The 26,295-nt window shown below is 35.6% G+C and overlaps 1 protein-coding gene across 1 annotated transcript in view; it reads right to left on the bottom strand.

Annotated features, from left to right (window-relative positions):
- Nucleotides 1–19,148: 19,148 nt before the first annotated feature.
- LOC129230480 (anoctamin-5-like) overlaps nt 19,149–26,295 on the bottom strand; it is a 129,545-nt gene continuing 122,398 nt past the window's right edge. The window contains exons 21-25 of the mRNA XM_054864882.1: nt 26,110–26,262; nt 24,199–24,251; nt 23,529–23,701; nt 21,570–21,675; nt 19,149–20,280 (exon numbers count right to left, since the gene is read on the bottom strand). Coding sequence (XP_054720857.1) covers nt 20,095–20,280; nt 21,570–21,675; nt 23,529–23,701; nt 24,199–24,251; nt 26,110–26,262 — 671 coding nt within the window. The 3' untranslated portion in view covers nt 19,149–20,094. The remainder of the gene's footprint in view (nt 20,281–21,569; nt 21,676–23,528; nt 23,702–24,198; nt 24,252–26,109; nt 26,263–26,295) is intronic.

The following is a 26,295-nucleotide window of genomic DNA, read 5'->3' as shown; positions in this document are numbered from 1 at the left end:
CGTCTGTCGCTCATCAGAACTTTTTTCCTCTCAACTTGCGCAAACGTCACCATGACGTCAGTCAAGCTCCTCGGATTTACTTAGGAGGTCTAGGAACTCGTAGGACCGGTTGCCGTCTCAAGCTATTTTTCATTTTTCTAACCTTAATATCTATTTTTTTTTTTTTTTTCAGCCATCGATTAAAAAAGAAGCAAGAAAACAAGCATAGCCTGTTTCTGTGCCTTAGGTTGCGTGCGCCTCTTTCAACTAGAGGCGCGAATGAAGGAACCGGTTTTAGAAACTACGATTGGGAAATGTTCCATGATCGTGGCTTCCTTTTGTCTTTAATTTTCAATAAAACTCATCAGCAGAAGATTGTACCGTTAAACTTAAGTTTTACACTTAGCTTGTGATTCATTTTTTTTTTTAAATCTTTATCTGCCAATTTTGAGTTTAAAAATTAAGATATTGAATTTATCAGGTATAGTTTTCGAAATAAATAAACAAAATGTTCACTTTCGTGCAGCTGTAATCAGGGTCAGATGCACGGACACATGGGACGCTGCCCAGAGCACCAAATCTGAAGTCTTAGTTGGATTCATTTCATATCGCACTATAACAAGATGTGAATATTAAATCAAGGGGGGGGGGGGGGTAAATCCCCCTTAAAAATTTCATCTTTGTCGCAAATTCCATTATCACTCCAAGTTTAGTCTATTTACACAAGTAAAAGTTACGCTATAGATAATTTTGATATTTATGGCTTACAGCAACGGCCAAAGTTTGACGACGCCTTATATTATAATGTTTATAACTATCGTAATACTATATTACCTCTATTTTTACAATGTGTGTTTACACTATATCATCAAAAGTCTGTTGGGACACTTTCAAAAATTCACATTTTAAAGGATTTCTCAAGAAATAAGGGACCAATTATTGCTTTGTAACTTTTGTCACCTAAAAGGTATGCTCCAGCTGTCATTTTCGTATAAAAGTTGTATCACCCATGCGTTTAGGAGATCAGCAACAAATTGATAAAAACAAAAATGATTTTTGATCATCATTCATCGTAAATAACTGGTGAGAATAAGCTGTAAATTTCAGAAACTAGTTATATTACTATGTACAATTATTTTACATACTTTCGAGAAAGTATCCCTGATAATCAGTGGCGGATACAGCCGGCGGGCAACCGGCATTTGCCCGGTGGGCCGGTCATGCTTCGGGCCGATCAACTAACAGCAAAGTCTTTCGAACTTGCCTACTAACAGCAAAATGTAAATTTTGCGCGCATGTGTTTAGAATAACGCAAATTCGCAATACACAGCCTCTGCTCCTCTTTACGCATGAAATAAAGCTTACGGGTGGAGGGATCGAGGCAGGGCCGTCACCAAGTTGGGTGGGGGAGGAGGAATTTCTAAAATGAGGTGCCCTGGGTCTTATTACCACACAGGCTGACTAGGCCTAGGCCTGGGGCTCCACATTTTTTAAATAATTATGCATAGAATTGCAACGATATCAAAAATACATGTATTTTTCTTAATTAAAAATTAAGACTTATTAATTGGAAAAAAACTTCTTTAAAGGATAATTTTTAATCATTCTGAGTAACGAATTTACTTGGTCACGATTATGAGGGGGCCCAGAGGGAATTCATAAAAGCACGTAAGTGATTTATACATAGTTGTGTAATTAGACAAAGAGGCCTCCAAAAGTGCATTCGTGCTTTAAAAATGTAATTCAAACACTGCATAATCTTCAAGGGGCTTCCAAATTAATGTTGGCCTAGGGCCTCACTTTTAGTTAGTCGGGCCTTGGGGCTGCCATTATATTTTTTGTGGTGCAATAAGAATTAAATGAACAAATTAAAAAAAAAAAAAAAAAAAAAAACAGGCGAAACCTTAACGGAAAGTTAAAATACTTTTGGTCCCCTTGACGCTTTTATTTATAAATGACAATTCACAATTGCTATAAAATGCAACTTACAACAAGGGCCGACGTGAGGTCATGTCAGCTTAGTTGGAGAATAGGGGCTCGGCTCGGAATTGAACTCGTGCAGTTGGTAAAATATCCTAATGGTGAAAGGTGTACAAGGAGGCTTGTGAAAAAAATGACCTTAGTTATTTTTTTCCCGAATCCGCTTTTGCTCTCGGCGACCCTGCTTTTTCAATTGGAATAAAAGTGACAAAATATTTTTTTCCGGAAAATTATTTTAAAATATGCAGTCCTAAAATACCATTGAGGAGCATGAAAGACTACATTGTTAAGATTATCAAATCAAAGGCCAAAGGCCGTCGAAATGTGAGTTTCAAACATTTTTTGACGAAACAAAGTATTCTGTACGCTGCACAACTTACGGTTTCAGGACCCTTAGTTTAAAAAGAGAATAAGTTGATAAAACCAATGTCGAAAGGCTTCCGGTGGTCCCCAGAACCTCCCGTCTTCTAATATCATCGAAGATCGTGTAAAATTTAAATTTTTGGTCTTCAATTTTGAATAACTTCATAAGAGAACAGCCGAATTCACTCCCGCCATAACATGGAATTCCAGTTTCGAAAATTTGCCTGACCTGCGAACCTCTCCCATTTTTTTAACATTCCAAAAAATGGTCTAAAACTGTGTTTTTAAATTAACAGTATCAAAAATTGTCTTTGGAAGTGCCCCGTCCCCTCCTCTCTCTCGGCATCATCAATGAAGAACGTTTTAAATCTTGTTTTTAGTTCTTCAATTTCGAAAATTTTACAGGGTGAGCCTCTTGAAAGCTCCTTTTCCTAACATCACTGAAGGTCGGCAAAAAATTCGGTTTTGGAACTTAACTTTCGAATAATTGCCGGTGCCCTAGTCTTTACCACAAAAGGTTTTTAAGACTTCAATTTGAAAATTTTCTGGTGGATGGCCTCGGAATCTATCTCGACTTAAAATCACCAAAGATCGTCTAAAACTGCGTTTTCACATTTTTTTTTTTTTTTTTTTTACATTTCAGAGGAGAGCCCCCGGAACAGCTCTTCATAGCATATACTCAAAGAAAATTTAAAATTCTGTTTTTGGTTTTCCACTTTTGAAAGAGTGTAGCAGGAGAAACCCTGAACCTATACACTCCCCTAACATCACCAAATATTGTCTAAAATTGAGTTTTTAAGACTTCAATTTCGAAAATTTTCCGGGGGAGAGCCCCCCCCCCCCGGATCACCTATTTCAGACTCAATGTTAATCTTTCCATGAAGTTTATATTGCTAATATTTTAATGCAGGGTTTGCCGATATGTATCAGCCGATACATATCATGATATATATCACGATATATATCCGATATTTATTTTGAAAATATCACGATACTTCGATATTTTCGATATTTATCTTTTCAACTAAGATATTATCAATATAAAACTAACTAGTATGTTGTGGCCATCACGAAACTTTCTTCTATATTTTTCTTTTTTTTTTTCTGATCCCTCCCCATGCTTGACGAGAAAGCAATATTCCCAACAAAATCAAAATTACACATTCAAAAACTTGACGACCATCCCAATGTCTGAATTATTACAAAAGCAAAGCAAAGAGCGAAAATTGAAAGTAATTTTAAAAGCGTTGCTTGAATTAATTAAATATTTTATTTGTTAACAAACGCAAGATGGCAACAGTTAAAAATTTTAAATCATCGCGATTTTTTGGTTATTTTCCAACAGCTAAAATCACGCGAAATACGCAGACGACAGTCGATTACAATTTATCTTTCTTATTGTTGCATTTATAAAGCTATTTTTATTCACACAAAAAAAAAGCCCCCCATGGAGCAATTGGGGCCAAAATTGAACCACGCCTGTTTACATATGGATTGACATTTATTCCAAATTTCATCCAGAAGATAGCATTACTTCTTGAGATACGGAACTCACAATCAAAAAAAAAAAAGAAAAAAAAGAACGTTTGATTGCGCCACCCCCTTTTCAGCTATTGACACCAAAATAGAGTCAGTACTTATAGCATCTAGGGGCTACTTGTCGATAAATTTTTTTTGATTCCGTTCATTATTTTTTGAGATACAGCAGTCACAATTGACGACAAAAAACGTTCTATAGCTCAACCCCCGTTTGTGTTATTGGCACCAAAACTGAATCAGCACCTGTTCCTGTTAATGGCAACACATGAACCAAATTTTGTTTGATTCCGCCAGTTACTTCCTGAGGAATAGCAAGCACGCTTAAATCAAAAAACGTCCCATTGCTCCACCCCCTTGGAGGAATTCGCGCCAAAAACCAATGGGCACAAGTTCACATAGGGGCACATATGTGTACCAAATTTCGTTCGATTTCATGCGGTAGTTTTTGCTGCAGAGCGGCCACAAAAAAACTGGTCACACACAGACGTGACACACACACGGACACACACACACACACAGACAGACAGACATTTTCCAAAAATAGTCGAAATGGACTCAGCACACCTCAAAACGTTCGAATCCGTCAAAATTCGAAATTCGAAAATTTGCACGAATCCAATACTTTCTTCTATATATTAGATATAGAAGAAAGTAAAAATTACTCATAGTAATTTTGTTAATTTATTATTAAAAGTAACCAGAGTTATGTACTATATTTTTATGATGTATTAATGCATCATTAATGTAACTAAGTAATATAATATTCCGTTTTATTTTATGTTCATATAATTGTTAACGGTGTAATAACTTGAGTTCTTATTAAAAGTGCCTAATTAAATATTAAATTTTCCTGACATTGGTCAGGAAAAAAGAAAATGTCTTATGACTGCGCACCAACTCATGCATACTTTTTATTTCTGAATTAAACAGGGTGTACCAAAAAGAATCATCCGATTTCAAACTAGTATGTTGTGGCCATTACGAAACTTTCTTCTATATTTTTTCTTTTTTTTTTTTCTGATCCCTCCCCATGCTTGACGAGGAAGCAATATTCCCAACAAAAACAAAATGACACATGCAAAAAGTTGACGACCATCCCAATGTCTGAATTATTGCAAAAGCAAAGAAAAGAGCGAAAATTGAAAGTTATTTTAAAAGCCTTGCTTGAATGAATTACAAATATTTTATTTGTTAACAAACATAAGATGGCAACAGTTCAAAATTTTAAATCATTGAGATAATATTTCCTATCATTTCCATACAATTAAAATCACGAGAAATACGCAGACGACAATCTATTACGATTTATCTTTCTTATTGTTGCATTAATAAAAATATTTTTATTCGCAAAAAAAAAAAAAAAAAAAAAATCAACACCTCTTGGAGCGATCGGCGTCAAAATAGAACCAAAGCCTGTTTACATATGGATTCACATATATTCCAAATTTCAACCAGAACGTAGCATTACTTCTTGAGATAGGGCACTCAAAATGGAAAAAAAGAACGGGTGATTGCGCTACCCCCCTTTTAGCTGTTGACACAAAAATAAAATCAGTTCTTATACCCACTAAGGGCTACTTGCCGATAAATTTTTCTTTCATTCCGTTCATTATTTCTTGAGATACAGCAGTCACAATTGACGACAAAAAACGTTCTACAGCTCAACCCCCGTTTGAGTTATTGACACCAAAATTGAATCAGCACCTGTTCCTGTTAATACCAACATATGGACCAAATTTTGTTTGATTCCGCCAGTAACTTCCTGAGGAATAGCAAGCACGCGTAACTCGAAAAACGTCCCATTGCTCCACCCCCCTTGGAGGAATTCGCGCCAAAAACTAATGGGCACAAGTTCACATAGGGGCACATATGTGTACTAAATTTCGTTTGATTTCATGCGGTAGTTTTTGTTGTAGAGCGGGCCACAAAAAACTGGTCACACACAGACGTGACACACATACATACACACACACACACACACACACACACATACATACATACACACACACACACAGACAGACAGACATTTTCCAAAAATGGTCGAAATGGACTCAGCACACCTCAAAACGTTCAAATCCGTCAAAATTCGAAATTCGAAAATTTGCACGAATCCAATACTTTCTTCTATATATTAGATATAGAAGAAAGTAAAAATCATAACTATTCTGTTTTTCGAGCTAAAGTCGCCAACAACGTACTGTTGGAAAGAGGAAACTCTCAAGTTTTACGTGATTTTTACTTTCTTCTATATCTAATATATAGAAGAAAGTATTGGATTCGTGCAAATTTTCGAATTTCGAATTTTGACGGATTCGAACGTTTTGAGGTGTGCTGAGTTCATTTCGACTATTTTTGGAAAATGTCTGTCTGTCTGTGTGTGTGTGTGTATGTATGTATGTGTGTCACGTCTGTGTGTGACCAGTTTTTTGTGGCCGCTCTACAGCAAAAACTACCGCATGAAATCGAACGAAATTTGGTACACATATGTGCCTGTATGTGAACTTGTGCCCATTGATTTTTGGCGCGAATTCCTCCAAGGGGGGTGGAGCAATGGGACGTTTTTTGAGTTACGCGTGCTTGCTATTCCTCAGGAAGTAACTGGCGGAATCAAACAAAATTTGGTCCATATGTTGCCATTAACAGGAGCAGGTGCTGATTCAATTTTGGTGTCAATAACTCAAAGGGGGGTTGAGCTATAGAACGTTTTTTGTCGTCAATTGTGACTGCTGTATCTCAAGAAATAACGAACGGAATCAAACAAAAATTTTTTGACAAGTAGCCCTTAGTGGGTATAAGAGCTGATTTTATTTGGTGTCAACAGCTAAAAAGGGGGTAGCGCAATCGCCCGTTCTTTTTTTCCATTGTGAGTGCCCTATCTCAAGAAGTAATGCTACGTTCTGGTTGAAATTTGGAATATATGTGAATCCATACGTAAACAGGCTTTGGTTCAATTTTGACTCCAATCGCTCCAAGAGGTGTTGTTTTTTTTTTTTTTTTTTTTTTTTTTTTTGCGAATAAAAATAGTTTTATTAATGCAACAATAAGAAAGATAAATCGTAATAGATTGTCGTCTGCGTATTTCTCGTGATTTTAATTGTATGGAAATGATCGGAAATATTATCTCAATGATTTAAAATTTTTAACTGTTGCCATCTTATGTTTGTTAATAAATAAAATATTTGTAATTAATTCAAGTAAGGTTTTTAAAGTAACTTTCAATTTTCGCTCTTTGTTTTGTTTTTACAATAATTCAGACATTGGGATGGTCGTCAAGTTTTTTCTTGTGGGGATTTATCAAGGACTCTGTATATGTGCCTCCTCTACCAACAACAATGGATGATCTAAGGAAACGCGTAACAACAGCAGTGGAATCCGTAACTCAGGACATGCTCGCTGCAGTGTGGGACGAGTTTCAATACCGTTTAGACATATGCCGTATATCTAAAGGTGGACATATGGAACACCTTTGAAAATGGAAGGACATATGGAAACTTTTTCAGTTTCCCTTTCATCCAAAAAAAATTGTAATTGCATATGTTTATTACTGTTCGAAATATAGACATGCCAAATCAGATGATCCTTTTTGATACACCCTGTACAACTGTGTTCAAGTAGCTAACAGGAGAAAAACGAGTAAAACAGTAAAATTAATAAAAATGGGAAATGAATTGTTATACATATGGTAATTAAAGAAACCTTAATTTTAAGTCTACATCTTAATATATAAAAATCAATGTCCTGAGATAACATATATATATATATATATATATATATATATATATATATATATATATATATATATATATATATATATATATATATTAGGGTGTCCCAAAAAAATGAAAGTCGTTTTTTTTTTAACGCATACCCTCTTATTTTTTTCCTTTTACATCAAAACCGTTGTAAAAAAAGTTTCATGCAATTTGAAGCACGGTAACCCGTGCCGACTTGCGCCTAAAGGCCTAAACGTGCAAATAGCACGTGTATTCATAAGCAAGCGGACGCTGGCGACGCGATACTTTGCGAAGCTCAAAACAGCTGTAAATAGTACACAGAAAACAAATGAAAACAGGAAAAACATATGTTGGGGAGGAGGGGGGGGGCTTATCCGTTTCAATTTTCAAACCGTCAAACGTGTCAGTACGAATACATTCCATTCAGCGAGCGCAATATAGTCGTTCCATAGGGAACGAAACATGGCACTGGCGTTGCGAAGTTCGAAAAAAGAGCTATTTTTAATAGGAGTCGTAAAACACCAAATTACAGGCTTGAAACTTCCCTCTAACGGACAAGTTCTGTCTGTTTTGTTTTATAACATTCGAGAAGTAAATTTAACCATCAGTGAAAGTGCAAATCTCGCTATTCCAAAATGCATCATCTTTTGGGAAAAGGCACGCATTCCCACCAAATCGTTGCCAAATTGTGTGAATAACCTTAGAAATCTGTATCAAATTTAGAGAGACTTACAAAAAAATACAAAACAAAAAACTGCAAGAAGTATTCAGGCAGAGCTGTCAAAGAAGAAAACAGGCGCATGAAATACGATTCCGCTTCAACATTCTCGGAATTTTGTATGAACCTGTACAAGAAAATTCCTCTTCGAGCTCTAGAAAAAATATTAATTCAGAAGATTTCCCTGAAACATATAAAGCAGTACCTGGAACAAGTTTATCAGAACCTGGAACTAGTATATTAGAACCTGGAACAAGTTTATCAGAACCTGGAACAAGTATATCAGAACCTGGAACAAGTATTCCAGAACCTGGAACAAGAATTATCAGAACCTGGAACAAGTAAATATGTAATGAGGAACGATTTTATTACTCCGAAGTCAGTTGATGCATTGGACAGGTGTCGAAGTATACGAGATTATGTGTTTATTCTTGAAGCTACTATTGACGCACTTGAGTGTAACATTGATGAATTCCCCATAGGTATCTTCAATTCAAAGAATTCGAATCGAAAAGCGGAAGGAGCACGAGGAAAGAATAAAATTGGTTTTCAGTACGAGGTACCACATGTAGTGAATTTACCTTGGGATATGAAAATGTTGCCTGCTTTGAGCGCTCAAAAATCAAATGACTATCGGTTATCTATGGTTATTTCATAAGAATGTGACAAACAACTCATTGCTGAGTCTAAACTGGATAATTTTACAAGAAAAGAACAAAAACAGGCTGTTTGAAAGGCAGTTTTATATTGGAATCTTGAAGACAAAGTTCAGAACTCTTTTGTTGTGATACTGCAGCTTCCAAAACAAGTCCTTTCAGTAGTTCTTGCGCTATTCTTGAGCAAATATTTGATAGAGAAATGCTTTCCTTTGCTTGCCGCCATCATATATATGAACTGATCTATCCCACTAAAATACAGTGCTATGGAGGAGCTGCGGAGTTGTTCCGAATTGTACTTTAACTTGGAAAATTTATTTCACTTTTACCGTGCTGAACTCGCTAATATTACGGTCAGGGATGGCTATAAAGAGTTGATAGAACTGCCTATCATATTTTTAGGTGGAGATACAGAAAATGAATTTAAAATAAGACCACCGGGAGCCATGCTCCAAACTCGATGGACGGCTCGAGCGATTTACTCCCTTCAACTATTACTATTTAGTTCACAACTAAAATTAGATACGAAGGAAAATAAAACATTGTTATGTCTCCTTTTTTTGTAGTAACAATATACGTGAAACCATGGCTTCAATGCATTTTGGCACTCAAAGCACCCAACAAAGATTTGTGCTTTTTGAAAAAGTGTACGAAAATGTGGACCCAATTATTTCAAAATCTGCTCTACAAAAATTCATCCAGCTTTTATGGTATGGTCAATAATATTTCATTCTTTGATGTGATAAAGACTGTCTCAATGTTAAGAGCAGTAAGCGATGCAGCAGAAAAAGAGGTAAAAATGATGCAGGACTTTCATGGTTTGCTTACAGCTCATGAGGAACAAAAACAATGTGTGTTACGTTGCGTTTAAGAGCACCAAAAGCTTTATCCTGACTGCAAAAAGCAAACATTGAAATAAAAATATGTACAGTAATGTTTCTTGTAGTCTAATATTGTTGTAAATATCTGCTTTAAATAAATTGATGTCACGTGTAGTAAAGAATTATACAGTTAGCAGTATTTTCACTGTACAGGATTTCAGGTTCAACTTTGACCTCAAGTCGGCACGGGTTCCCGTTATTTTACTGCAATAAAACTTTTTTCTCATGTTTCTGAGGTGAAAAGGAAAAAATTTGGAGGGTATGCGTATTCGGTTTCACAAATTTTTTTTTCGCCATTATATCTTGGGACACCCTAATATACATACATATATATATATATATACACACACATATATATATATATATATATATATATATATATATATATATATATATATATATATATATATATATATATATATATATATATATATATATATACAGGGGCGGACTGGCTGACTTTGACCCAGTCGGCAAAAGAGTATTTTGGCCCACCTCTGTAAATTAAAAAAGTTAAATTAACCAGTACCGGATCTCGATTCTTCCAAGTCGAGCAAATACATTAAACTACCGTTAGTTCCTATTTTCTTTAAGTTTGTAAATCAAGTTTTAAAGTTCTAAAAAAAGAAAATTGTGAAACGTAAACTAAAGCTACCACTGACACATTTTTTATGTGCCTTCTAAGAAGGATGCTACTGGTTTATAAGTCTGATAAGGCACATCTTTAGGCTTCTATACTGCCAACATAGGAATTACACGAGGAAAGGGTAACACGATCAGGTTACACGATCAGCTAAATTCCCCCGGAAATTTTTCAAAATCCGTTGATCTATGTTAGCATAAGGAGAAAAGAATCGGGACAAGGGGTTCTAGTTCCCTTCAAAACGATATTTTCAAAGTTGATGCCAAAAACCTTCGTAACGTTGAGAGGAGAGGTAAAAGAAGGGGTTCCCCCACGATTTGTTTTCTTAACTTTTTTTTTCAACTTTGAAGTCTATTTTTGTCTATCTTTCTTTACAGTAGAATGTCGGGAGCTTTTCCAGAAAGTCTCCGAAATGGAAGTTTTAGAAATGCAATTTTAGGTTACGCTTGGTAAAAATTAATGGAACAGGGAAGCATCGGGAGCTCTCCACGAAACCGTTTCGACTTTGAACTATTAAAAAACGCAAACCTATCATTGGTCACGTTTAAGAGAAGAGGAAGCTTAGTGATCTCATTTGGAAGCATTTAAAAACTGAAGCAAACTCTACCCAATTTGAAACTACATTTAGTTTCTACAGGGAATCCGGCGACTCTCCTTCGGAATTTTTCTTCACTGAAAATTTAAAAATATAATCTTATAATATGTTTGAATACCTCAAAAAAAAAAAAAAAAAAAAAAGGAAGACAGGTTTCCCGAGTGTTTCTCCCAAGATTTTTAGGAGGGCGCCGTGCTCTTCCGCTTTTAAGCTAACCTTTGACCCTTAACTTGGTCAACCCCTCTGGCCCCTTAAAAGTTCAAACAAAACTTCCCAAAGCGAAAGGTAAAGCTTCTTACAAACCTGTCCTTGAAACGTCACTCTCTCGTTTCAATAACTTATCCACAAGAATCTGATTAGAATATATCGGAATCTTTTTGTTATCACCTTTAAAACTAAACATCAAAAGCTTTTCAATATTTTAAAAATAATTACTATCGAAAACCCTTAAACTTCCTATGTACCTAGAAAACCAAAAAGTATAAGAAGCACCTTTCGTGTTTTACAAAACTTCTCTTAACAAGTACCCTTTTATCTGAAAGCGTACTGCCCTTTTTCAGTCTGGGGGAAACACTAGTTCCTTCTGGGCATTTTTTTCTGAAACTGAAACAAATTTTAGGTGCTGAAAAAAAGGGTTACAGAGATCTCCCACGAAAGTTTCAAAAAGTGAAATTTTAAGCTATCTTTAGTGACTTTAAGGGAATGCGAAGGTTCAATGGAGAAGGTTCAATTTTCGATATTTAAATCTGAAAAACACAATTGAAGGCCTTGATGCATAAGTCCAGACTCACTCATTTTCGGTAAGACCATCAAATATCATCAGTGCCCGGCAGAAAGAACATTAAATTAACATCTTTCCCACATTATTTACTAGAAAGCAGAGGTCTGATCATGCATTTGTGTCCCGTTGTTGCTCCAGTAAGAACTTCTATATTCTCCACACGCAAAAATGAATTTAAAAAAATGTTTGGGCTAAACTGGTTGATTGCATCGAAGTACTCAATTGAAGACTTAAGACTGTCGTTGGTGATTTTAGGACTACAAAGGGACCTCATACCTGAAATACCTTAAGAAATCTGGCCCTGATTTCTACTAATTAATATGTTGCTCAAAATAAATAAATAAATAAATAAAAATAAACCTTACCCCCCCCCCCCCCCTTGGAATTCGATCCTAAATCCGCCTATGTTCAGGAGCTCTCTCTTCTAAGTCGAAATATTGTCCTGTTTCAGATTCAGTTCATCGTAGTAAAGACTTGCTTTATCGTATGCGATTTTGAGATGAAAATACTTGTATAGCGATCATTTACAATAGACCAATGGCCAACTGATAGCATTTAGTTGAATCTATAACAACCAGTGAATATCAGGAACGTGCACAGACATTTTGGAACCCGTCACAAATATCTTTTACGGGGCATCCTCTATCTTGTTTACCCCTACGGAACCAGGTCAACAGATGTTCCTTCTCCCTCCCCCCCCCCCTCTTGCATGCTCCTGCTCATGTACCAACACCCCAAAGCATAGCCCACGCATTTATAGCAGGGCTGGGGCCACTTTGTCTAATGATGCAGGTCCCTACAATTTTTGTTAACAGACGTAAAAATACAAGTTTTTAACGCTCTTTTTTCGTTCCGGGCCCTTTTTCAGGCCGCGTCGGAACTCAATTTTTCTAGCCTTCTCCGGTTTCTTTAATATGGGAGCCATGGCCCCAAGGGTGCGCACAGAAATTTTCAGGCCCGTCACAAATGACTTTTAAGCCCCCCCCCCCTTCATATTGTTTTACACTATGTCTCTACACATATTTCACCCCTTATTCAAAACTCTTCCGCTTCTTTCAGGCTCGGGTCCGGGGTAACAAGTGCCTATCCTCCCCTCCCCCTTGTGCACGCCCCTGCATGGTCCCTAGAGATCTAAAAACTAGAGAGAAAATTGATAAGAGAGGAAAGCATTCGAACGTGTGAACGGCTATTTACTTTAGTCCCCGCTTAGGATGGGAAAAAAAAGAAAAAAGAACCTGTTTCCAAACGCTGTTTTCATATAGAGTAAATGATTTACCTGTTTTTTTTTTAAAATTTTTTATTATGACATTTTAAAAAATGTTAGGTCTGAATTTAAATGAATTAAGTTGAATAAAAAAATTGCTTGAAGTGGCCCACTCGGCGGTTGGCCCAGTCGGGGATCCCCGACTAGCCGACCTGGCTAGTCCGCCCCTGTATATATATATATATATATATATATATATATATATATAAACAGTTGAGAAATCATCATTAAAAGAAGGCGATCTGAGGGAGGATGAAGTATGCAGCTCTTGTAGGGATTGTAGCCTTAGAGCTGAAATATGAATGGAGGGAGCATGTCCAATCCTTGGCTTAGCAAAAGCTGAGGCTCAAGACCCCAAGTCACGTGACTCGACAACGACTGGTTGACCCGTTTTGAGCGAGACTAGCGAAAGAAAACTGATTTCTTCCAATGTTTCACATTAAAATCTATGCCGTGGTTTGGGGCCTTTCCTTCGCAAATGAAAGTTTTCACCTCTTCATTTTATCTCTTCTCAATGGTTGTAGTCAAGCCCGCTTATTAGAATATCGGCTAAAAGAATATCCCGCTTAATAAAATACATTTTCAATGTACCAAACCAATGAATGTGCTATTTTTATCCTGATTTATCCCTATCCCGCTTATTAGAATATTTTTTCGTGTAAAAATGGTTATTCCACTAAGCGGGTTCAAAAGTAGCCTTATTATGCAGCACTCAAGAGTGAAAACATATTTTATGATGGCATAGAGTTTAGCCTTGTCTGTTGATTTAATGAGTTATTTGAAACTACTATGAATAAAATATTTATCACAAAAGGAAATATGTAGCTTCCTTTTTGATATGAATCAGAAACGAACTATCTTTTATGCAATAACTTTATTTCGATGATGTTTTGGCAAAGACACATATCACATATTGACTTTCTTTGACACAGATAAAGCAATAAGAAAATCGAATTAACTTACAGATTTCTTTACAGTTATTGACATGATTATACCAAAAATTGATTAATAGCATTTTTTTAGAATATAGATTTGTTTAACAAACTCTTCCTTGAATATAACAATAGAAATATAAAATTTACTAATCAAACAGCTGAGTTATAGTATTATGATTGTAGAGGCAGCAAAGTTTTGCGAAATAGAAAAAAAAAAATCCTCTTTTGACGCATAGTCACAACCACCTGAAAGCACATCGAATCTTCATTACAGCCCATTGAAAGTGTTTTCACGAAAAAAAAAAAAATAGCAAGAAATTCAGCTGTTAATTGACAAGATTTGATTAGTAACTCCAAGATTCCGAGGATCGAAAGTGGGCGTGGCCAAAGAGGAAAAGGAATACCGCAGGGGTCGGCAAACTATGACTCGCTTTTTGTTACTTAAAAGCGGCTCTTCCGAATTATGATTATGAAATATAATATCAAATGTCTAATTGGTACAAAACAATAAAAAGTTTTTGGTTTGGATTATCTTTCTATTATCTTCCCTTGGCAAGAAAAGCGTACATTATTTGGAAGTACATAGAAGACTGGTTTACTAAAGTTACACTTGGTCGTAGTTGAAACGGCATGGGAAATAACATAATTTTCGGTTCTTGAAAATGGTATATCCGTTGAAAAAAAAAGTTTTTTTAAGCTAATGAAATGGAAAGGAGAACTTAATTGTAATCTTTTTTTCTTTTCTTAGTTTTTCACAACATCGACGTGAAACCAATGACAAAATTTATATAGAATTTTTAAAACGAATGAATATTTTCGAAGGAGAGTTCAAAACTTCCGCCAAGTAAAGCGAAATCCACCAAAAGTTTACGCAATTTAGACGAAGTTATCTTCAATGTGCCTAGAAAAGATTTCAGGGTTATAACTACGTTTGTTGATGTATGCAGGGGCGTGCAGAGATATTTTGGAGCCCGTCACAATGACTTTTCCGTATTGGTAAAGTGTTATTTATTCAATAAAATATATTGATATATTTTTACTAAATTACAACTATGACTCTTTGAAAAATTTCCCAATGCTTTTAGTGGTGATGGAGTTTGCCGACCACTGAAATAGGGGAAACGGAAGTGGGAGTGGTCAAAGCGAAAGAAGGAATAGAGAAGGGCTTCTGCCCTCGGATTTACCCATTACTGCTGATGATTCCTATAAAAATGGAATGTTGGAATTCATGTAAAACAAGCCAAGAACTTCAAATATTCAAAACATTTGGAAGTTGAATTATAATTTTGTGTTTGTTTTGAAATAAATGGCGAGGAGAATCTGGTGAGAACGTCAAAACAAGCAAAACAAATCACAGCGTAAAAATTGTTTCAATACTGAGGGATTACAAATTGAGTTTAAAATGAATATAATGCACAAAAATAGAGCCAATAATTACCTCTTTTACTAAAGATACGTTCTAGGCAATGCTAGAGCTTCTAGATCTTTCTAAATAGGTACGTTTGAGGGGAAAAGCTCTCAAGATCTTTAATGGAAATTTCTCCCTAATATCCGTTTTGTGGAGAAAAAAACAAATCTCCAGCTCACATTTGTCTTAAATTCTTTATGGCGCTATGAGAAAAACAAATCGACAACATCTAGCTAAATGACTATGCGTATGTTGTAGAATGCCAATCAAAAGCAACAGTAGCAAACTACAATTTGTATTCCACAAAGTTATGAGAAAAGGAGTCTTACCTATGAGACTATGTAAAAACACTTCGAGTGTTACATTTCACCACATAGTATAAAAATATTTAAGGAAATGCGACAGTAATACTGATATCTGATGCCCTAATCTGACTTCACTCAGACTGATTCCCTTCACACCGTGCAAACCAGCGTCTTAGTTTACTAGGAAGGAAAGTGGACCAATGAACCTGCTGAAATCTCTTTCATCAAATTTTCAAGTGAACTGAGATAACCTATTCTGCTAATACTAAGTAAATTAAGATGCTGATTTACGCAGAGTGAAGCGAATCGATCTGAGTTCACCGGCTGCAATGTCGTTCACCGAAATTTTAAGTAAACGGAGAGGACAGTTTTTGTTACCAAATAAATTAAGACGTTGATTCACGCGGAGTGGATTGAATCGGTCTGAGCTCGCTGGCTGAAATCTGTTTCACCGAAGTTTCAAGTGAACAGAGACGATTGTTAGAAGCTAATTCTCGCGGATTGATGAATCGGTCTGAGTTCACCGACTGAAATCTCTTCCATCGAACTTTCAGGTGAACGAAGATGATCGTTTTTGATACCAAGTAAAAACACCGGATTCAAGCGGAATGATGTGAATCGGTCTGAGTGAAGCAAGATTAGGTTCCCAGTACGTTAATTTCAAGAGGATGTTTTATTGTTGTCGATGTCTGCAGTAATGCTGGAAGGCAACCTATCACCGACAGTTACGTTTTTCATTTGGGTATTGAGCCATTCCATTTCAGATCAGGCAGGGTCTGTCACATGACCATCACCGATTTTTTTGAAAAAATTACAGTAGTTACAACTAAGGGACATATGAAATATCCCAAAAGGATTTTGCAAGAAAATTTTTTTTTCTTCGGTTATAGCCTATTAAAATTCTGTACAAAATCCGCCATTTTGGAAAAAACCGGCAAAACACTCCATTTCAAATGGACATTACTTCAAAAGTATTTAACCTATTTGAATAATTCTTTTTTCTAAAAATAAATAAGGACCCATATATCCTATAGACATCGTTTTTGAAAGTTTAGTTAGGATTTTTGATAAAGAAAAAAAATCATTTTTGTCGCGAAAAAACTGCATTTTTACCGATTTTATGATTTTTTCTCTCCATGAAAAAAAAGTTTTTTTTACTAAACGGAGATGGCAGTCTAAAGCCCTTATATGATAGTTTCATAACATATTTTATTATAATCCTTGGATGCATACAGCCGCGGAAATAAAATTTGAAATTTTGAAAATTTTCAAAAATTAGCGATTTTTGAAGTGATTTTACTCAAAAAAACCCATTTTTTAAAAATCTAAAAATTGGCTCACTTGAACCCCATATAATGCTTAACAAGTGGGTAGACACCGCATCCCGTATTATTTCCCACAAAATGTTTTATGATTTTTTGAAAGTGACCTTATCGCCCATGGCATGCATGTAAAATAAAAATTTCTAATAATTTCAGTCACTGAAAATCTGATGAAATTAATGCCTAATAGCTACAATAATGGTGCACTTTATCAGCAACAAATAAAATTTTACTGACTTTTAATAATGTAGCAGTATCAAACCGCTTCTGATGACCCAGTCAATTCGTCTTTTTGTACTTCGTTATATGAATATATTTTTCTGCTAATCAGCGCCTAATTGTTATGGGAGCTGAGATCCCATACTTCCTTAGTTGTTTCATTCAAATTTTTGTATTTTTGACCGAATTCAGGCCACTTAAGCATTAAAATAAGTTCTGAAGACTATAGGGATCCTGACCTTCTTTTGTTAGAAATTGGATCCCTGGCTATAATAGCTACCTTTGGTGAGATCTGTTTGGTTACCTCAACTTACAACCATGTTCAATTAATTATTTCTCTCATAAAACAGTGGGCTTTTTAAATTCTTAAACTACAAGTGAGTTTTGCGGTATGAATTTAGTATACATATTCTTACGTATAAAAGTAATCATACTAGGTAGGATCCAAAAATTATGTGACAGCATTCGCCAATGTCAAACCAAAGCACGAAATTAAAATTAATCGTTTTAAATGCATTGTATTGTTCTTCCCTTTGATGGTTTCCCCTGTCGCGTAATTGAGTTGAAGAGAAAGAGAATTGAAAGAGAAAAAATATGATTCGTTGCTGCATATGAAAGTAACGGTGAATGCATAGCTTTGGAGACAAAATAAAGTAATATTTATAAATATATATATATATATATATATATATATATATGTAGATTTTTACTGTTACTGATAAAGCACATCATTATCGTAGCTATTAGTCATTAGTATAATCACCAAAGGCTCTTCTATCTAAAGGCTACACACAGAGTCTTACAAAAAGACGAATTGACTAGGTCATCAACAGCGGTTTGTTACTAATATATTATTAAAAGTTAGTAAGATTTTAGTTGTTCCTGATAAAGGGCACCTTTATTGTAGTTATTAGGCATTAATATAACCAGAATTTTATTTACTGAAATTATTAGACATTTTTATTTTACATGCATGCCATGGGCGATAAGGTCACTTTCAAAAAATCATAAAGCATTTTATGGGAAAAAATACGGGATGCGGTGTCTACCCACTTGTTAAGCAGTATATGGGGTTCAAGTGAGCCAATTTTTAGATTTTTAAAAAATGGGTTTTTTGAGTAAAATCACGTCAAAAATCGCTAATTTTTGAAAATTTTCAAAATTTCAAATTTTATTTCCGCGGCTGTATGCATCCAAGGATTATAATAAAATATCTTATGAAACTATCATATAAGGGCTTTAGACTTCCATCTCCGTTTAGTAAAAAAAACTTTTTTTTCATGGAGAGAAAAAATCATAAAATCGGTAAAAATGCAGTTTTTTCGCGACAAAAATGATTTTTTTTCTTTATCAAAAATCCTAACTAAACTTTCAAAAACGATGTCTATAGGATATATGGGTCCTTATTTATTTTTAGAAAAAAGAATTATTCAAATAGGTTAAATACTTTTGAAATAATGTCCATTTGAAATGGAGTGTTTTGCCGTTTTTTTTTCCAAAATGGCGGATTTTGTGCAGAATTTTAATAGGCTGTAACTGAAGAAAAAATTTTTTTCTTGCAAAATCCTTTTGGGATATTTCATATGTCCCTTAGTTGTAACGACTGTATTTTTTTCAAAAAAATCGGTGATGGTCATATGACACTTTTCATACCTGCCTGCCTGATTTGAAATGGAATGACTCTATTAGAACAAGAACAGGCGCAATAAATGCAGAGCAATTCCAGCAGTAAATAGTCTTAGTATTAAAATGATATAATGATATTTAAGAGAATTGCCTAAATTAATCGGCATTTCTCGTTAGCAGGGGGAACCAATTGCCGGCAATCGGTATCAAATAGAAGCATGGGAAATATGCGATAGAACTCCATGCTGAGTATAATGTTTTTTTTTTTTCAATTAAAGAGTTTGTAATGTTTGTTTTCAGACAAGCAATGCCATAAGAATGCCTTGTATATAAAAAAAATCCTATTAGGATTATTTGTAAAATCTGAAGTACGCGTTCAAAGTCGCCTACAAAATAGGGATTATTATTCAAGAACCGAAATGGCAAAAAACTGCCACATCAAGGGCGCCCATATAGGGGGCAAGGGGGGCTCGAGCCCCCCTTAGAAACTAGAACTTCCTTGCTTTTAATACTTTTCTTTGCAAAAATGTAAAAACATTTCTTCTCCAGCCATTAATGAATAAGTTATTAAAAATGTCAATTTTTAATGACTCTAAACTGTCCTGAAACCGGTTTCCATGGGGAAAAGATCCTGCTACACCATGGATAAAATATCTGAGCCCCCTTGCAATTTTACATATGGCCGCCCTTCACATATTAGTTTTATTCGATTAAAAATCATAACAACTATTTAGTTGCTAATTGAGTAGTCCACATGGAATTCATGCATCCCGGACTATCGTTGTTAACTTCTGCGCTGCTTTTAAAATATTTGTGCGATTCAATAAAAATAAGCACAAAAGCCCAACCTCCCTAGTTGAGGCGGCTATGCACAAAGGAAGCAAATTATGGTATTTAGCACCTTTTGTTGTGCAAAAACAAACCCTTGATGATACAACACACTTAACCCCAGGTTGCAAATCAGTAAAAGTGATGTGCCTCCCTGCTAACAGGAAAAGTACCGATTGTTTCCACAAACTGCAAAGCCGAATGCTATTCACAAGTTCTATAAATCTGCCAGCAGAGTTTTATACTACATATAGCTGTATCACATTTCAGGCGATGAAACATATTCTGTTCGGGAAAGAATGCAATGCTTCTTGAAGATCAGCACGGCAAAGCAGCGGCTTCTCCAGTCATAGTATCTTCTTCTAAAGTCCTTTCTGCTTCTTCGGAAGTCCTGTACAATGCCTCTCGAGCAAGAAATCTTTTCCTCTGAATTTTCTGCTGTACTGATTTTGGGATATCCGGAATCAAATACGATAACAAACTAGTCACCAGAAAGACTAAATGCTGAAAAAATAAGGATAACATTTATTATCAAATGCTTAGTATTGAGACCATTTAAGTTTATGTCAAAGAATCTTATGAATTAAGAGCTAACCGTTTAAATTAAACCATGCCGAAAAGAACGTAAAAATCCAACTTTTTACCTGTGTTTGCAGGGAAGCAAAAACGCACACATGCAAATATCTCAAAACTCATTTTTGTACATACTACTGTTCACCTGCTCATGGCAGATTGTAAATCACTAGCCACGATTTAGATAAATAAGCAGAAAAAAACACGAAGCCTATTATTGTGCAAAACTAGCATAAGTGGGCCGAAAACAGTTATTTTTAGATAGTGATAATTTTCGAAGCGTATTATGAATAAAATTTGGAAATGCCGCAAGAAAGGTAAAAAAATGTAACTCACAAAAATGCAGAAAACTGACAGTTTCTTCAAAAAGTGAAGAATATAGTTTTAAAACATAATGGCAAAATTTATTTCCCAAAAAAACTTTTAAAAGATCAACTGTAACAATTCTGTTTTGTCCTTCCTGTCCCGAATGTTGTTGTTGTTGGCGTGTCCATAATAAATACCATGGAAAGATTGGTGCCATTGCTTCGAAAGGTTGGACTTCTTTATTCAGAGAACACAACACAAGAAAGATTTACAGCGCATAGAGAGGAAATGACACCCAAGGCACCGGCGGAAATCGAACCCGCAACCTCCGGCATATGAAGCGAAGCTTCTAAGATAGAGCTATAGAGGCCCCACCTATCCCGAACTCTCTCTTTATATGAAGCAGGTGGCGACGAGAGACACCTTAAAATCAGTGGCATCCCAATGGGAAGTCCCTTTGACCTCCCAAAATTTAATTATTTGGAAACTTTGGAGACAATATTGCAACATTAGACCATCACTTTTCTTTTTTAATTTTTTAAAATTATTTTTTAACCATTATTAGCCGGTTTATGATGCCTAATGTTCGTTTTCATTAGATGTTATGCATGTATATGATTTGTATGTAGGTTTGTAATTTATCATTTGGTAAATTTAGAATTTCATTCGGCAAGTTGAGAACTTCCCCCCTCCCAAGCATTCAAGTTCGGGGCGACCCTGATTAAAATAACTGTTAAGAAAATCATTAGTCTGAAAAAAGTTAGTAAAAAGCTTTCGAAGAAAGAGGTTGTCTTAGCGGCAAAAAAATGTATCAATTATTATATTACAAAGGATCATGACAGCAAGCAAAAACAAACAAGAAAATAAAAATTTCTACATCAAAAGGTAAATTTAGAAATGCATTTTATTTATACCTCGAACACGACCACAAAACTTAGTCGAGCGGCAAAAATATGCCAGTAGCGTACATTCAACTGATAGCGTTCAGGGTCATCGGGTGGATTTCGGTAATCTTGGTACCTGAAAAATAGCATAAAAAAACACATTTATTACGTTTAAGTAACGTTGTACATATGTGTCTTTGGTAAAAAACGTATATTTTTTGAATTTTAAATACGTATATCATATAACACTCCAGAGTTCCCTCTACCGACCACTATTTGTGGCTTACCCCGAAAGCTCCATTATCATCATCATTATTATTGTTATCTAGACCAGAGTCCGAGACATTTCTTTACCAGCACACCCAGAGGTATTGATGCACTCAGAGGACTTTGTGACCACGACATAATTAACGTGCTCTAGTCACCATTAATGAATACGGGGGATCTTCGACCCGCTGTGATCGAACCCGGCACCTTTCGGTTACGAGTCCGACGCCTTACCGATCAGGTTACCACGGCCTTTCAAATAGGCAGTAGTTATATCAGGTCTATGTTGATAAAAGTCTTTGACGATGATGATGATAATTAGAGAATCCTTGAACGAACAGATTAGACATTGCAGTGCAGCAAGTTAACACGACATGGGATATTACCACGTTGCATCCTATTTATAGTGTTGAATGAATTTCAAATTTTGTTACAGATCATAGGCCTTCAAAACTTTGATGAATGAAATACCAGGATAGAAATGTGTTGGACATCTTTGTCCACAGTTGCCCAACACATTGTTTTGGGAATGAGCAACAGTGAGCAAGGATGTCCGATCTGTTCGTATAAACAACGTTTCTTAATTCTGTTGAAAAGAGGAACCCTTTTTATCGTCACTTTTTTTCCTTGGAACACCTGTTTTTTCTTCAATAGTAGAATTTAAATACAACATTCTGAAATGGTTTACTTGCAATAAACTTCAAAAATTAGCACAAGATTTCTTTAAATACAATTTGAAGAAGTTTATGTTACGCTTTTGATTCGCAAAATCACTTTTTACCATTTTCATGTTTCACGCATAGAGATAAACTCTCCTTTATCAATTTACAATAGGAAGGGGGTTCATTCGGGTTCATTTTATTACAGTCCGACCACCGATTTGAGACCTCTGCCTGGCAGTGTCTCGAAGAAGCGATTCACATTCAAGCGAGAAAGTGATACCAGGAGTGTGCCACATTCTGTTCTAGATATATGAATAAAATTGAATCTCATATTTATTCATATATCTAGAACAGAATGTGGTACTGGTCGTCTGCTACTAAATAGAAACTAAAAAATATGGTCCTGTGTTTACGAATGCTATGAATTTGTTTTAGTTGTGCTATTGTGAATATATCTAGTATTCTAACACATGGATACAGAAGAAATAAAACTAAATGCTTGAGTAGCACTTTCAAGAAAATAGTGCATAATATTCTCACGTTTTGAGATTAAAAAACTATACTTTATCGTAAAATCTATCCATATTATTATTCAAAAAAAACGTAATTAGCTGAAAAATACTTTCAGTTTGTAAATTTGGCAGCAAAAACATAAAATCGGACACTAATAAAAGAACTCTGCTAATTCATAAACGAACTTGTGAAACTGACACCCTGAAATTCAAATGCATTCGTTCTTGCGCAATGCGCAGACCTCGTTCAATTGTCTCAACCTCGTGGTTGGACGGCAGAACCGATAAACTGCTTTACAAAGGCATAGTCAAGGGGGTATAGAGGGGTCATGACCCCCCCCCCCATGAGGCACAAAATTATATGTATGATCACACAGACAAGGTCCTAACATTGCGCTTTTCGGCCTTTTATTTCGAAAAATTTCGTCTGACCTCCCGCATCCGCATGAAATATTTGTCGTTACGCCAGAAGCCACTGCTGACTTGTACTAGTCACGAAATAAATGGAACAAATAATAATTAAGAGAAAAACTTTAACAATGCCATACCTGCACATTTGAACGTCAGTTTGCTCTAGTGGGCGGGTGTCATTGGAGAAATGTTTTGCATCAAATACGGAGAGAGAACTCTCTATGTAACCGTCTAGACTGCGCTCCGGGTTGGTTACGAATACATACACTAGACGTGGGATGAAGTCACTGGTATACGCAATCATGAATGCCTAGTTTGAAGAAATATATTCAAATAAATATGAAATAAAATATTAAATAAAATGGGTACCAATTATTTGAATATGTGCATCATTTTCTTGTGAAGTAATTTTACAGATTTGAATTTCATGGACGACAGGTATTAAAAACACGCGCAATTTTTAAATTAATACCGCAACTACACTTTTTATACCCTTTATATTAGTCATGGAAAACAATTTTATCAAAGAGAAAAGCTATAAGGAACAGAAATGACATTTCTTCAAGAGACGAAGCCTTATTTTTTGTCTGTAGAATGTATAAAATTTTTCATTTATAGTAAAAGTCTTGTCGCTGAAAAAACAAGAAGATTTTTTAGGCAGGTACAAATTGCCCTTAACAGTTTGTGGTCTGTGATAAAAGTGAATCTGTTTCTTTCAAGATAAGAATCTAAAAAAGGGGCAGATTCACTCTCTTAAAATGCTACATTGTTTAGGCATTTGGTTGAAATATCTGACGTACTACTTACATTACTGATGACAGCAAATACGGACAGGCCCTTTAAAATTGTCTGCCATGCGCCTGAAAAAAATAATGATGAAGTGACTTATTATTTGTATTTCAAAATTAAAAGAGAGAGAGAGCGAAAGACAAAAGTCTCCACAAAAGTATTTCTTCTTCATGTTCACAACAAGCAAAGTCAGGAGTGTCCACCCAAGGGCAATGCTGCACTCCCCACATACTCCGAAAATCCCCTCAAGGGCAAGAGCTCCGCCCAAAAAGTGTCCTTACACACCTCCCCTTAAAATTCCAACGGCGCAGTTTGCACCATGACTTCCTGCCCAAGGTGGGCATCGCTGAATAAAGTTATACAATGGACGCCGGTTAATTGAATCAACCGCTTTAATAAATCAAATTGTCAAAAAGAGCATATAATCCTGTTTTATTGAATTAGCCGCTTTATGGAATCAAAACTGTTTAGAACATACGTGATTCATATAAGCGGCAGCCACTGTACCTGAAAGTTAAAAGTTTGACTATGCCATTGGCCGGTAGCCATTTTTTTTACTTCCTTTTACAAAAAAGGAAGTATTGTATTCGCGAAAAAATTTTCACTCAAAAATCGCCCTTAATTTCCATTTTGCTCACCCCCAATGAATGTTGAGTTTTTTTTTCGATTCGACCACATGCGGAAAAGTGCCTAAGAATGTATAGACACGCGAAATATCCATTTTGACCATCACCGAGGTAATTACAACGACTTTTCTCGTGACGTCTGTATGTATGTGCGTATGTGTGTATGTGCGTATGTGCGTATGTGCGTATGTATCTCGCATAACTCAAAAATGGTATGTCCTAGAAAGTTGAAATTTGGTACATAGACTCGTAGTGGGGTCTAGTTGTGCACCTCCCCTTTTGGTTGCTTTCGGATGTTCCTAAGGGGGTCTTTTGCACCTTTTTGGGGGGAAATCATTGTTAATTTCGATGTAAACTCAAGTGGCGTTATAATTTGTCGGACACTTGGCGATATATCGCCAGTCTTTTGGTCGCCAAGTTTTGTCGCCAACTTGGCGACAAATTTGGCGGAGTTTTTTTTTTGGTTTCAATTTGGCCATTGTTGGTGATATTTAGAGAATAAATATTGAATCACATTAAAATAGCGAATAATGGGGAAATGACATTAAATTGGAGTAAAAGGAAGTCATGTGATGCACACATCAGCTCGTTTTTTTTTACCATTAGTAACCACATTTTCCGGGATTCTTTTTTTTTCTTTTTTTTCAAAGGAAAAATGAAAGTAATTTCACAAAAACGTTAGCAGTGAAAGAACATATTGCCATGTGAGACCTAACTGAAATTTCATTCATTTGCATTTCTTTCTTTTTCTTTTTACTCAACCCCAAGGTGCGCTCGAACCTTTTGTGCACTCCCACGTGTTTGCGCTTGCTAGTTTTTAAGGAGGTGGGTAGGAGAGTAAAACGAAATATGGCTTTTTTCTTATCCTTAAGCGATTTGAAATACTAAGTGAGAGTAGGTAATCATTTTTACTTCGAACGGTACTACAAAATAGAAATACAGTTGTAAAAAGAAAAGAAAACAAAATTCATGAAGTAATAATGTGTGCGGTCGGTGGGATTTTAAAAAAGTTGCCGGTGGAGTAGTTTATTTAGTAGCCAAAGTAAGACATTTAGTCACCAGATGGCGAGTGATTATTTTCAGTTCTAGGTGTAGATATTTAAAAATCTCTTCTTAATAGGTGCACTCTAAATAGGTGATTTTATGTTTAGTTTTGTTTCTTTTGCACGTTGGTTATTATTGCTCTTGCTCAATCATTGGTTAGTGTTGCTGCTATTACATCTCCATAGCTGAAACATAGCAAAATCGTCCCACTTATGACGCGGTATGGAAATAAGGATTTCGAGTAAGAAAAATTCTTCACCTATGCTCGGTACCCTCGCTGACAAGGGCCTCCGTAGTTGAGTGACAAATTTATAGGCGTCCAGACGAATCTCCACGATGTTGTTGAGTAAGGCGAAAAGAGGCGCCAAAGGAAATGCTGCAACAAATAGAGTCACAAAACCAAACTGGATGACTGTAGGGGAGAAAAAGAACAAGAAAATGAAAC

The sequence above is a fragment of the Uloborus diversus genome, chromosome 9 (assembly GCF_026930045.1).
Source record: "Uloborus diversus isolate 005 chromosome 9, Udiv.v.3.1, whole genome shotgun sequence".
NCBI classification, from domain to species: Eukaryota; Metazoa; Arthropoda; class Arachnida; order Araneae; family Uloboridae; genus Uloborus; species Uloborus diversus.
The sequence above is the reverse complement of the archived record's forward strand: the minus strand, read 5'-3'. Positions and strand labels throughout refer to the sequence as shown.